The sequence below is a fragment of the Tachysurus vachellii genome, chromosome 7, assembly GCF_030014155.1.
Source record: "Tachysurus vachellii isolate PV-2020 chromosome 7, HZAU_Pvac_v1, whole genome shotgun sequence".
Classification (NCBI taxonomy): domain Eukaryota; kingdom Metazoa; phylum Chordata; class Actinopteri; order Siluriformes; family Bagridae; genus Tachysurus; species Tachysurus vachellii.
Window position 1 is genome coordinate 10,900,097 of NC_083466.1, and position 14,793 is coordinate 10,914,889.

Sequence of the window (14,793 nt, forward strand, 5' to 3'; positions counted from 1 at the left end):
TTCAATTTTCTTATTACCAGAGTTGATAGCACAAACAAAATATTAATGCAAACAATCCAATATTAAATAAAAATAACATTTATTGATTTGGTCTTTGTCTTGTGAATATTTATTTTATTAATGACTGCATTCATTGGACACACTGTTTGTAGAGAATGCACACATACATGAACTGATACTGTATGATTCAAGACTGGCATCATTACATCATGCATAACATTTTGGTGTCCACTTTTGCCATTTTAAATAATACCATAACTTTTGGCTTACTATGTAGTCATATAATATAAAACTCTTCTTGTTTTAAATTCTCACTGAGGGCTAAACCCCCCTAAAGATGAAATCCTAGAACCGCGCCTGTAGTGTACACATACTTGGTGGCTTCAGTATGCTATATTATAAATTACTTTTTCAGTGGAGGGGGTTGAGGGCTTCATCAAGCTCAAATAGTAATTTCACCTCAGGTAATATTTATGCAGTATTTATGGCAATATTTACACATTATATTAAATAGCCTACTTTATTATGCAGCTTATGAAATGTATTGTTCAGTGTGCAGATGTATCAAATGAAAAGTTCCATGTCAAACAAAATGATACTCTATTGTCATACACCATACTCTATTGTAATTAACAGGAATTTGAATATTGGATATTTAAGCATTTTTTGACTAAAAATTGTACACAAGAAAACAACCATCATAGGTGTTCTCTTTACCTGTTAGGAAAGTCCACAGATCCAGCTAACTCTTCGTACTCCATGTGGAACACACTGGAAAATCCATTCTGTGACACATCAAGAACAAATAGAATTCATTAACAGCACTATTTGCTAAGGTAAACTGGGGCAAACTTTTGAAGAGAGGAAGACAGTGGACTCTGTTGCTTTTTTCTTTTAATGCTATTAGGCCCTAATAAAAGATCTCTATTATGCTCTTATTTATTCACCTGTGAAAATACCATAGTGATTCTACCATAGAATCTATGCAGCTACAAAAATGAGTGGTTCAGGTTTCTCACTTTCAACATTTAAAAGGTTTTGTAACATGGCTATGGACAAATGGTTTTAGTCAAACAGACATGTCGGAAGAACCTGTAATGACTCCCCACAATAAACAGGGAACAAATGTAATATACTATCTAACAGCTCTGCCAGAAGTTCAGTTTATTTCAGCATTCCTTGACACAAGGTTACTACCTTATAGGGACTTGTCTGCAAACCTGAACTCACTTCTAAAAAGCTGCCTTTTCCAAATTCAAAGAGACCATGAAAAGTAGATAAAACAAACCAGGGTGCCATCCTGATTCAATGTAAGAGGAAGTAACCTATGCTAATTCATTTTATGTTTCCATCTTAGCACATTTTGACCTCTGCCTGTAACACTCACAATAAATCACTGTCTGGCGAGAAGACAAAAAAGATAGACCTTCTTCTTTTAAAGTGTACAACAATACTATACCAGTGGCCTACAAAAACTGTCAAACTGCTCATTTTTTTCGGGCTTGGGTGTATCAGTCTGTTTAAGTAGGTTTCTTACCAATGAACAAATAACATCTCAGCAAGTTGGTCAACACTACAGGAGACCACTGTAGAGGAAAACAGACCTCCACAGAGGAAAGAAAATGTCAACCTTAATCAGGTATCATGCTAAATGTTGCCCTCTACTTCGACAAGCATTATTTAATAAACATCAAGACCTTTTCTTGTAAAAAGAGAATGAGTACACTATAACTTTCCTTTTAAACTAATAAATGTCCAGTTCACCATACAGAACCAATCATTTTAAAATCTGAACCCACTGTGGAACATTAAACACTATTTACTTTGCATGAATCAAAAACATATAATTGGATATTTACAGCATATACACACAGACGTTCTATTGTCCAAATCTAGAAAACTTTGTCTTCTATTCAAACCTCCAAAAAAGTTTGGCTTCAATATCTCTAAGCAAAACCATCAACAGACATTACCTGCTCCAGGTCTGCTGAGGTCTTCATGACTGCTTTAAGTCATTACCATAACAGTACCCCAATAACTCTCCAACGCAGAGAATAACAATGATTAAAAAAACTTTAAATAACTTTGACTTCTACTTGTTTTAGTTTGTGTCATGCTTAGCAGTGCTTAAGCTTTTGTAAAGATTGGTATTATGACAGTTTCTTTTCTATATTAACAAAACACACATACAAAGCTGAAAGTGTTTTCCTTATATATGTAGCAGGTTAATTACATGAGTAACCTACTGTATTCTGTACAGAGACTTACCTATTCAACCAGTATTTTCAGAAAGGTTTCCTTACTAAAAACCTTTAATGTAATACATAACCTTAGTAGCTATTGCTATGCTGTAGCAATATTTTAAGGTTTTTAGTATGTTCTAACATTAACATTACATGTTTTTGTATATAAACAACTGTTTTGCTTCTGTTTGTGTGTGTTTTTGCATGCATGTTGTAATTGCTTCTTTGGCAGAGTGGAATAAGGAAGTAATTCAGGCTGGTTTCTGCTTGTGGTTCTACTATAAATGAAACCAGTGTTGCTTACAGACTGTAACTTTCTCACTTGACTCAACTCAATCCAAATACCCAGCACTGCCTCTCGTATTGAAACAGAACTGGACGCTATTTTGTACATAGGGTCTAACATCAGCTGAATGTGGCATAATGTATTTAATAGAATGTGGTACTTATTCAGTAGAAACGTTTTCAGCAGATGCTATATTGGTATATATTAGCTTCCATAATGCTATTTCAATAGTTGTGACATTTCATGGCAAGTCTTTTCAGTGGAGCTAAGAGGAAGGTATTTTTTGCTTTAGGCTTGAAGCGTAAGAAGCAAGAAAGGCCCACAGAGACCTGACCAGTGTCTAAAACTGTGTTAAGTCTAGACATGTACATGTTAAGATTGTATGTAACATACACTTAATTTATCATCTATTACTCACAAATACACTGCACTCTAATTTGACAGATGGTACTGATATCAAACTCTGTTTATGTACTGTATGTGCAATATTTCCCACTACATCAATTTTCAAATCAAATTTTATTTTAATTTAATTTTGGACTGCATATAGTGTTTACATTGTTTAAAGAATATCATCATTTTTACTTTCTAAAATACATATCTCCCAATATGCCACTTTATAACTTTGGACACTTTTTTACAGTTTACTATTTCTCCCTTGCTTATTTTGATTGCTTTTTGTACTATTAAAGAGCTACTTACTGTATCTGTTAAGTACTACTGTATAATACTGTGTATTACTGTATATGAGGGGTAGGAGTGTAAAACTGTAGCACAAGAATTTTCATTTTCAAAAGCTTCATTGTCTCCAATTCCATACAACTTCTATTAGCAATTCTCCACAAATGTAGTTTTTTAGAATTTTTGCACTTACCGATGTTTCAGCATCAGAAATGAATATAGTGCATTCCTGGGCCTGCATGAAAGACAAGATGGTGGCTGCGATCTTCCTCAGCAGGACCTCCAAAGACTGTTGCTCTTCGAAAATAAGACTGGCCAAATCTAACAAGACCTAAACCACAAGGTGGATTGGACTAGTGACATCATAAGCATCAAAGAGTATGCTTTAAAAGCTACCTTGTAAAAAAATATTTCAGCTAATTTCATTTAAATAGTTTACCCGATTCCTTCTGTTCTCAAGTTGCGATGTCTCATAGAGCTGTGCATTGTGTAGAACAATCCCAGAAAATGCCAAGTAGGAGGAAAAGTCCTGTGTATGAATAAAAATATAACAAGTATTGGTTTAGGGTTAAATGGCATTCACAACTACAGCAATGACTACAGTCCTAATCTTTTGGGACATTTCATATAAACATTATTACAACTAATTAAGGAAGCAAACATAAAACACAAATTTTCACCTTCTCATCTTGTTCTGTGAAGGTGCTGTTCACTCCACACCTCTTATTGATTGCTTGTGCCACTCCAACAACCTTTGAAAAAGTTATTCACTGTATGAGCATTTTAAGCAGGAAGAAATACTAAAAACCTCAAAAAAGTACTATATTACTTTCCATTTTTAGATCTAACCTCATCTCTGTGATTTTTTATGGGCATACACAAGATGCTATGTGTCTTGTAGCCGGTGATCTGGTCCACCTCTGCATTAAATCGAGGATCCTAGACAAAAAAAAATCAAAAAATCAAAAATTGTTTTTTTTTTTATATATATACTAATTGCCTTTGTGTCTTGTATAAACACCATCCAGTAAAGTCTGTAATTTCCGCATTATAGTTTTGCTCTTGAATATATATTGCTTTACTGCCAATACAAAAACACAATCTTAATTACAGTATAAAGCAAAAGATTAGTCCTAGCAAGCTAGGCTGCCTCAGACAGACACCTCATTAACATTAATAAAGTAGGTACTCTCTCTCTCTCTCTTGCTTTCTCTCGCTCTCTCTGTCTCTGTCTCTCTCTCTCTCATATGATTTCTCCATAGACTTGGTGTTGGCAGAGCTGCAATTTATCTAAATTATAAATGCCTAAAAATACCAGCTATGAGCTCATTTAAACTGTTGGCTAGCAACTGGCTTGCGTAACTACCAATGTAGAAAGTAAACATAACAGATATGTTTATATTATTCCAAGAGCATGATATCTATAACACTATTATACACAGTGCACATTCACTTTCAGACCAATATGTTTTCAGTAATAATAACCACAGAATATATTTAGGAGTTATGAAGATCATTTACAAAAAGTACAGACCATTTGAGGAACTCATGGAATTAAATAGAGCGGTTTTGTGTAGAAAGATACAGTGAGACTTTGGAGGGGTCAAAGGTTAATAGAGAGCAGGTGGCAATATGGCATATATGACAAGACAGACATATAGCATAAACGACACATAACAAGGCCACTCAATACCACAAGCAGATCAGTTATCATCAGAAGACACTTGATATGCGAGATATGTGATTTAAAAATGCCTTAAATTCCAAATACATTCACTCAAACATATTCAAGGTAGTGTGTTGCCAGAATGACTAACATTAATAACATATCTCAGCTATTCATTTATAAAGTGTTGTTTTTTATTACTTAAAAGAAATGAAAATCAGTTCTCACATTATGTATTATAAGCACTATATTCTATAGCATAACCATATCAAAAAAAAAAACATTTCTTAGTCATTTCTTAGTAGAACTTACACCACTGCCATTTACAATCAAGCATTTTAAAGATATGAATGAATAGCTGTGTGCAGAATTGTAAAATGTTTGGACACCATGATAAATATCTGACTGATCTGAGAATTATAAGGCATGGTTTAATATTCTACTGAGCACATTTTTATCTTGTCTGAGGCTGCAAGGCTTCTACGCTGCTCTTAAAGCCTGGACTGACTGGAACAGAATAGCTTTGTACGACTTGGAATTTCATCAGTTAATTATTCTTTGTACATCAGGGTTTCTCAAAGTGGAATTTATTACTGCTGTGAAAATCACAGTCCATTGTTGTCATTTTTTAATAGTATATTTAACTGGCTATATGAACCGAATGGATTTCCAAATCATATGGAATAAAATGCTTTATTGCACCAATAAATAGCCAGAAGAACACTATTGTACAAATTACCCTACTATTTCCATAGTTGGAAGTATATTTTAGAGGTAAAAGGGTCCCAATTTAGAAAGCACTCATGGTTCCCTGACACTTTAAAGTACCAAAGTCAATAAAATCTGAAGCATAACATTGACAAAGAAGCTAATTCTCACTGAGTCAATATTGCAGTCAGTTATAATTATTTAAGTGAATAATGCAAATATTGTGATAGTGATTAAATGACAATTTTTTGCACTTCAATTATTAAGTGGGAGAAATTTATATAGAAGTTTGAAGTGGCCTTACCTCGTACGCATTCTTAATGTTTAATGGCTGGCCTGTGGCTGCCACATGTCCCACAATGCCTTTATTCCACTCTAGGCGAATGCCACTGTTGGATGCTTCCTCAAGTGTGGAGCCTTCGGCAACATCAAACAGCCGGCTAACCAGGAACTTTCGGTTGGAGCTGTCCTCACACACCAAAAACAGCGAGTAGCGGTCAGCAGCAATTAGCTCATGTGTGTGTAAAAAGATGCGATGACAGAGCGCTGTCAGGTCTAAGTGGCTGGACACATCACGCACAAGCTCAAGAAGACGGGCGCAACGGTCCCCGCCTGTCTGTTCCAGCTTGTGTGACGGAGCTGGAGGTGGCATGGGCACCCGCTCCGTGTCTCCGAGGAAGGTTAGCGAGCCCTCTGCGTCCTTTACCACGATAGGCCGTAGTGGCCGATCAAACTCAGATGCAGATATCTTGCGTGTGGGTGTAGAAGGAACTGGACTGGGTGAAGAGGTATCTGTGGAACCTGAAGCAGTCAAGCTACTTGTTTCTGGATGAATTTTGGAGCTGTCTGTAAGTGACTTGGACACTTCACGGGATGGCTGGATGGAATGCACACGCTCAGCAAACCAAGCGTTGACCATTTCCCTACAAACAATGAAAAACAAGTCATAAGAATGAGAGATCCTAAAATTTACTTTCTGTGTGTACTCAAACCCATTATTTTTAGTTTCTGTAAAACGCTTCTTTACAACTAATGATACACTGAAAAAAAAAGCTTCCTGACATCATGTAAAAGTGACTGCAGTATTCAGCAGTACAGATTTAGCCTAAAATACTACTGTATTCACAACTGCATAATAGCATTTGCTGTGCACTGATGAAAATGAGGAGAACCTGAAGTGATTGGTTTGTTCTGTTTCTTACAGAGTAACACTCGTATGTTCAAGTGCTTAAAGTCCAAAGTCCCTGTGCTTTCATATAAAACCGAATGTCTTGACTTCTGCAAGTCAACTGGAAAACACCAGAGGCTATAAAACTCAGTGCTGTAAATCTGCTGGCAGTTAATCATCTAATGCTACCTAAATAAAATGGACTTAATGCCAGTTACAAATGACAGTATATGTAGGTTATCCAGTGAAAGAGAGAGAGAGAGAGAGAGAGAGAGAGAGAGAGAGAGAGAGAGAGAGAGAGAGAGAGAGAGAGAACGTCAATGAAATCTCTATGGACTCTGGAAGTGTCCTTGGTCTGTAAAGCTAAATCGATAGACTCACTTAGAAGAACATCACTTGCACCCTCCATGCATAAAACATGTTAATACATGGAGACTGACTAGCCATGGATTTGTTCATGGACTTGATCCTGCATTGCGCATCTTACCATTTGATATCCAGTAAAGCTACAAGCACAACAGTAGCCCAAATGTGAAGAAAAAAAAGTAAAGCTTTAGAGTATTGCATATGGGTGATGCACAACAACTATTAGAGCAGGGGAGCAGGAGAGCACAACCCACACCCGACAGTTTAATAACTGAGAGAACTGCAGAACCAAACAGGCAATGGAGGGTGGTGTGGGTAGTTAGTGTATACCTTGCACAAGTACAAGAGTTGCGAGTTGACATGATATGAATAAAAAAAGGATTTGAACAAATCCAGTAACTCCGAGTTTGCTTTCAGTAAATAGTCTTCACTCTTTCTGCAGTTGTATCTCCATATCAAGATAACGCAGATGTGCTATTGTACTAAAAATCTACTAATTATATGGACTATACAACGAATAAAAAAGTCAAATATAAAACATGAGTGAACATTAGATGCTGTCACTTTTATTGTAACTGGGCGTTGTAGACAGCAGCTTTTTCCAGCTTTTTTGTGTTTTTTTTTTTTTCACAACACATGAAATAAAGCACAGAAATAAACACAAGTGTTAAACCAATACATGACGTGCAAGTGTTTATTTCACACACTGATCTGAAAACAAAAAATGGTTACTAAACTGAACAATTGCTGGTTGCTGGGGTGGAACCACCAAGTGCACATCTTTTCTACATATAGTGTACTTTTAAGGCTTTAAAAAATAATTAGGGTGCAAAACATTTATTTACAAAGATACATACTAAAGGTAAAAGAAATAATAAAGGAACCATCCGAGCCACAAGGAAAGGTACAGTTTATTCTACTTGTTTTCTAAAGAGGATTTGTATAAACCAGACAGACAGACAGACAGACAGATAGATAGATAGATAGATAGATAGATAGATAGATACTTTATTAGATAGATACTTTATTAATCCTCACCGGGGAAATTGGCAGATGGTTAATTAAGGATTTTTGCATGTGTTTTGCAGGTGTTTTCTAATACAAACCTAATGTGTTCCACACGGTAAAGGAATAGAAAAAGCACAAACACAAATAAATGTTCTCACAGGTGTCTAAAGATCCTAAGTTTATCTAAGTCTCGCGTATCTAAAATCTGCAAATTAGTTACCGCACCCATAAGTTTACAAAAGAACACCGAATACCGCAAAGTGGATACACACCACCACGTCGCTGCTTCACTCACCGGTTCGCTTTCCGCACGAAGTACGAGTGAGCAAAGTCCAGATTGTCGTCGAGCCAAGCCTCCATCCTTTCGCTTTCAGGAGGAAACTCCTCCATGTCGCGCTAAAAAATCAGACGCTAAATAGCATGGACGCGATCTCTTCGCTTCAGAGACTCCGGCTGAATGGGAATGGCGAAGCTAACGCGTTACAAACCCGCTGAACAACCGTTGGCACTTGACAACATCGCAAGCGCACGCGGCTGCCTCCCAAACACAAGGTGACTAACCTCTATACGCACGCATATCTCTCTCTCTCTCTCTCTTTCTCTCTCTCTCTCTCTCTCTCTCACACACACACACACACACACACACACTCCCCCCCCCACCCACACACACTTGTATTCCTTTAGAACCTTTGAAATCAATCACGAGTACTATATCATATTATTTAAAAACAAAACAAAACAAAAAAATCACCAAAGCAATGAATTGATATCCCATCCAGGGTGTATTCACACATCACACCATGTGTTCCCAGGATAATGTCCTGACCATGATCAGGATACTGATACTGAGGATGCATGAATGAATTTTGTGTAAAGCGAGTTGTGTGAGTAAGTATTTAAAATTTTACCATTTATTGGTACACAGAATTGATCACAATATATAGTTACAATAAAGGTTGCAAAAATACAATCTTTACTCAGGCTGGGCATGTATTTGAATCCTCCAAAATAAAGTTGATTAGTGGTTTAATTACAGTCACCATTTATTTTATAGTTATATTTCAAACACATACTGCACTGAGGGTTTTAGTCAACAATTCCAAGAACCATTTTCTCCAGGAATGTTATATTATTAAATTACTTTCAGACTTACTGTGAAGAAAAGCATGCACTAAAAAGAAAACCAAAAAAGGGAACCAGATCAGTGACATATGTTATCTGTGAGTGTGTTCAATAACTCAATTCTGCTACCCCGCCTCCAGTATCTATAGTCAGCGGTGTAGCCTTACAAGCAGATGGTGCCTCCTTTTCCCTAGAGGGAACAGGGGAAACTTTGGAGACATATGTGCTCTCCTGGGCACAAATGTGATTCCAAATTTACTTGATTGGAGTAAGATAACTGTGGTTCTTTGGGAGTATAGAGAACATCTAGGTAATGTGATTAGATTGGTGGAATAATGTTCAGTGAAGTGTGTAAACTTTTATATTTCAGGATGCATTACAAGGCTTTGCTGATTAATGACTACATTGAGAAACAGGTCAGAACATGTTGGGGATAAATTTGGTGTCCCCCCCTTACTCTCTCTTTCTTTCCAATCTGTTCCATCCATCCATCCATCCATCCATCCATCCATCCATCCATCCATCCATCCATCCACTCATCTCCTTTCTTGCCACCAGAGTTGATGGGCACAACATCCAAGCAACATCCGTCACAAATTCACCTGATACATTTGCATGTATTCATGAGCACAGGAAAGTCATGGCACTGCAGTGAAACACAGTCCAGATACAGTCACTCATTTTAACCTAAGCTAAACGTCTCCGGTGTCCTTTCAGTCACAAATCAAACAACGCTCTATTCTGTTGTATAAATCCCTCTGGACTAGATTAAACATTTCAACGTGCTATTGTAAACCCAGTCCTGAGGCATAGCCAGGGAAGATAACAGCAAAGGAGAAGTCCCTATACACAATGCTTGAATGGAAAAATCTGGTGCACACTTTGTGCAGCAATGAGCATTATTCAACAAGGTCATTTTACTGGAAGATACAATTTACATAAAGATTAGACTGAAGGGAAGATTAAAGGCATGAGTGTAATGGGTTTACATGAAGTAAAAATGCTCTGTAAAAGTGACTATTGTGCAAGATATTCTATATGATAGTAAAATTTGCTGAAGTATGTGTGTCTTCTCGTAACCAGCTGTGTTGGTTTACTTATTATCTGAAAGACTAGAACTTGGACAAATCCACTCATACAAACACTGCTCCACTGAAGAAAATTCTCAAGCGCAGACTAGCTTCTGCCTGCTCTTACACCCTCGGTCAGGCCCTCTGCCCTCTAGCTGTTTTCCAAAATGATCCCTTCACTAAACATGTGGACCTAAAAAGGAACTTTAATATTTTGAAAACTACTCAATGCCACAACCTTTATGCAACAAAGACATAATAAACTGATATCTGATCTTTACACTTCTCAGGCATTAAAGTGGAAGAGAATCTCCAAAATAATTGTAATATTAAACGGTTTTCCTGAAACCAGTGAAGTGAAAATACAAGATAAGGATACTACTTAAACATAATTTGTTAGTGAATGAATTACAATTGGAATATATAAACTCATTCCTCCAAGTTAGTAATATGGATAATTGTGCTAATTTAACATGCTCTACTTTACATGCATGGGCCGTTTATTGTTCTGAATCATGACATGCATACACCAAACTCAAGCATGCTTTTTCAGATGCAGTTACCTCCAGCTGGCACCTCATTGTCCGTAGCATCATGTCTCCTTGGAAATAATTACAGGGGTCACAAGCTGCCTGTTCTGGAGAAAATATACTACAGAAGACAATATCCTGAGCGAGCAGCTTGCCAGTATGTTTGATATGCTGTGGTGTTTGGAAGTAGAGAAGTAGAGGAGGTTAGGATTGGTGTGGGAGGGGGTAACAAACACCTCTGTGCTCTCACTCTTCCTTTCTTTCGCTCTATCTGTCTCCTTTTTTCTCTCTGAACTTGAGAAAACACAGAGCTAACCCTGCTAAACTTCAGACAGCATGACTTGAAATAAATACAAATTTAGACCAGGGGCAGGGTGGGGGCTTCATGGCTTGTGTATATATAGAGCTTCTGTGTTCATATTTCTGTACATGAAAGAAACTCCAACCATTCTACCTTCAAGTCTAAAATTTCTTGCCCTGTTTTGAAGGGTTTCTGCAGTACCATCTTAAAACTGGCTCAAGTGCAAGGATGTTTATATCTTAAGGCTTAAGGGTAGGATGTGTAGGAAGTGTTTTTTTTACCTGGCTGCTGACACCAAACAGCCCATCTACCCTTTATAGTTGATAAAGTTTTGGTACTGTGTCAAATTTATATTCAATTTAAAGTGGAACTATGGAGACAACAAATTACTTTAATATAAGTCAAACAAATATATACATTTAATCATATTCAAATATTCAAGGGTAAAAGAAAACATTTTAGCTAATAAAAAAAAAAGTAGATTGTTACTTTAGACACTTTTTTAAAAATGTATACTGTACAAATTGTTGGTGAATCCTGAAAAAAAAGAAAAGAAAAAGAGAAAATTGTGTACCACTAGAACCCTTAACAGTTCTTCACTTGTACAACCGAGGAACCCATAAAGGTTCTAATTTACAAGAAATGTTTATTTTTATTTGTAAGTATTGTATCATGCATGCACAGATAACTTTTAGAAAACAGGGTTCTTTAAAATTCATCAAATTCTCGTTTTTTAGATTTCTAAGGAATCCTTTTTAACACTCTTGGTTTTGTTGTACGATTCTAGATAGAATTCAAAGGTTCTTTGATCATTCATTGGATAATGAAGGTTCTTTAGTTGTCCCACTGGAGAACACTTAAATTCTATGTAGAATCCTATAACAGTGTAACCAAACTAAAGATGAGGAATAACCTGTTATTATCTTATGGACCCTAAGGTTATGACCATACATGTGTATTTAAGTGTCCATGTAGGTGAGCCTTGTATACTTTTAGGCACTTTTACTTTGTCATCTTCAAGGGTGATGGATTACAAACACAAGACAGCTTTTTCTTGTCAGGAAATAGCTCTGATGCAAAATTGATTTTAATACATTTGCATTGGTGATTAGTACTTAAAAAGCACAATGCAAATGGTCACTGGGCAAATGGGCTCGTTTGATGTGATCATGGGGTGGTAGATATCTGCATTTCTCTGCACACCTGCAGCAAAAGAAAACACTACATTTCCTTTAATCTCCTCATCGCTTTCCTCTGGGTCATATCCTGCATAAATTTCAAGCAGGCCTGTTTTGCTAGGACATGTTTAGATTATATGAATACTTTATGTGGGATGAAATATTTTATGAGCAATCTAATGTGTACTAATTCCAGAAAATCAGGCCTTAGGGAAAAATTACATGTATTACACAAAAGATCATGTTTATTATAAGGGTTTTGGTAACAATATTTGATCATGTAAAATAGGATTATCTGTGTGAGAAAAGCACATGGAAAAACTGAAGCCATATGACATACATACAGTATAAGCTAACTAAATAAACAAATTGTGTGAGAAGTCATGTGTAAATAAATGTAAAAAAAGTACACATGCACAACATCTGTTGAATCTCTGAAGCACAACATGTGTAAAAACCTTCACATACGACAAATATATTTGAGACAAATACGACACATACGACATATATATTTGAGACAAATACGACACATACGACAAATATATTTGAGATAAAAGAGGAATGCACAGTACTTGCAAAAGTGTTATACAAATATAAAGAAAAGCTTTAAAGCAAAATGTCTGAAATAATGACAATAATTGCAAAAAACTTCTATAAAGATCAGTAAACTGTAATAAACTAATCAAAAGTTAATATTTGCCATGAGAACCCATGAGAAACTTTAAAATGCGTCATTAGTCTCAGTTATATTTAGCACATGTTTATAAGGACATTAGCTGGTAGGTTTTTCTAAGCATCAGTCACAGAGCTTCTGGAAACTTTGAATGTCATGCTTGCATCTGTCACTACTGACTAATGATGTACACTACTTTTGTGTACTTAATAGACGACACCTGAGACATTTTGCTATTTAGATATATTCAGTTTGCACCTCAAAACTCATACTGTAAGTCATACTGCATTCATATTACCACATTCATATCATCAGTCATTGTATTGTATTAACATGCCATTTTTTGTATCATATTTATTTTAGCTCTGTTCTGTACAGCATTCTATGTTATTTTATTTTATTTAATTTCTTTTATTTTACTTTTACATTCCATTTTGATGCTATTTTTATTTTGACTTGATTTATAACACAGTTGTAAAAACATTTTACTGCATGTCATACTGTGCATGAATTGGTATGTGACTAATAAAATTTGAAATTCATTAGAGATATAGATTGTGTTTGTATGTGGTGGTGGTGGTGGTGTGTGGGTATTGGATGGTGTTTGGTCATTGGCGGTTTGGAGTGTGGGGTATAGTGTTGGGGGTTTGATTCCAGCCCCTGACCTGTGTGGAGTTAACCTGTTCCCCCAGTAGCTTTTGGGCTTCTGGCAGGTACCCCAGCTGTGTGTGGTGTGGGTATGATTGTGAACTGTGATGAGTTGGCACCCCATCCATTAGTGCCCTGAGACCCCTTGGATAGACTCCAGGTTCCCTGTGACCCCATGTCAGATAAGCAATACAAACAGTGGATTGATGAGTAATCCTGATAATCTAACCTCAGCACATACCTAATACAAAATACTGGGCAAAATGACCATAATTTTTATTAAAGAGTTCACTAATGAGCTTGAGGTTATAGCCACTGTATTTTTAGGCCTAACTGATAAACATGATGTACATGAGTTTTTGTGAACTAAATAAAAGACTTCTGAACTATTTAACTAGTTTAATATAATTTTCATTTAATTAAAGAAATAAAGTGTCCACATTTTTTAAACTAGTGACACTTTGTGTGTATTGTGTGGTACAATGCTATGTAAAAGATTTTGTTACTGTGAAATGGTTGAAATTATACACACCACTGTTTACCTTTGGGCTAATCCTGGAAACCAGGACATGTCTGGTCACTGCTGTGGGTTGCCATAACTCTGGTAAAAGTTTGCAAACTGCTAATTATGAGCACTTGCCGATATAAATAAATTGGCCCGCAGCTGAATAAATACTGATGTTTATACAGTCCGCAAAATAGTTTTTGTGTTCTTGTTAGCAGACCACTATGATTACATTTGGCAATGCATTGATAGCTTTTTGTTAACTTTAGAAGTCATAAAATCCAGAGATCCACTTCCTCTACTGATTATTTACCTCTCCATGACCTCTTGTAGATACATTCTGTGCAGGTTTATACCACAAGTTAAAGTATCTTGCAGGCTGTAAAACATTATTAAAGAAGTATTATAAAGAACTAAAACACATAAACTGTTGCAAAGTCCAGAAATGCATTTCTGCTGTTACATAACAAAAGCAACTTAGCCATAACTCACAATCATGTCTTGCTTGTGTACATTGTTCTTGTTATCTATGGCAATGGACTTGTATCAAATTGAGTGCAATACACAATCCATGTAATCCGTCTTTTATTAAAGATGATTGTCAGCCTCTCAGTGACCCTCTGGATTTACACATTTGCAG

General features: G+C 36.2%; 1 protein-coding gene across 5 annotated transcripts in view; it reads right to left on the bottom strand.

The window, feature by feature from the left end:
* Positions 1-14,793, bottom strand: part of pde5ab (phosphodiesterase 5A, cGMP-specific, b) — a 34,832-nt gene that overhangs the window by 13,215 nt on the left and 6,824 nt on the right. For 2 of the 5 annotated variants that reach the window (XM_060874244.1, XM_060874243.1), the window contains exons 1-7: positions 8,422-8,684; positions 5,889-6,507; positions 4,060-4,149; positions 3,891-3,962; positions 3,650-3,739; positions 3,404-3,541; positions 718-785 (exon numbers count right to left, since the gene is read on the bottom strand). In XM_060874244.1, coding sequence (XP_060730227.1) covers positions 718-785; positions 3,404-3,541; positions 3,650-3,739; positions 3,891-3,962; positions 4,060-4,149; positions 5,889-6,507; positions 8,422-8,516 — 1,172 coding nt within the window. In that variant the 5' untranslated portion in view covers positions 8,517-8,684. Of the gene's footprint in view, positions 1-717; positions 786-3,403; positions 3,542-3,649; positions 3,740-3,890; positions 3,963-4,059; positions 4,150-5,888; positions 6,508-8,398; positions 8,685-10,881; positions 11,036-14,793 lie in introns of those variants that run through there. The other 3 variants (XM_060874246.1, XM_060874247.1, XM_060874245.1) reach the window with 3 other exon arrangements.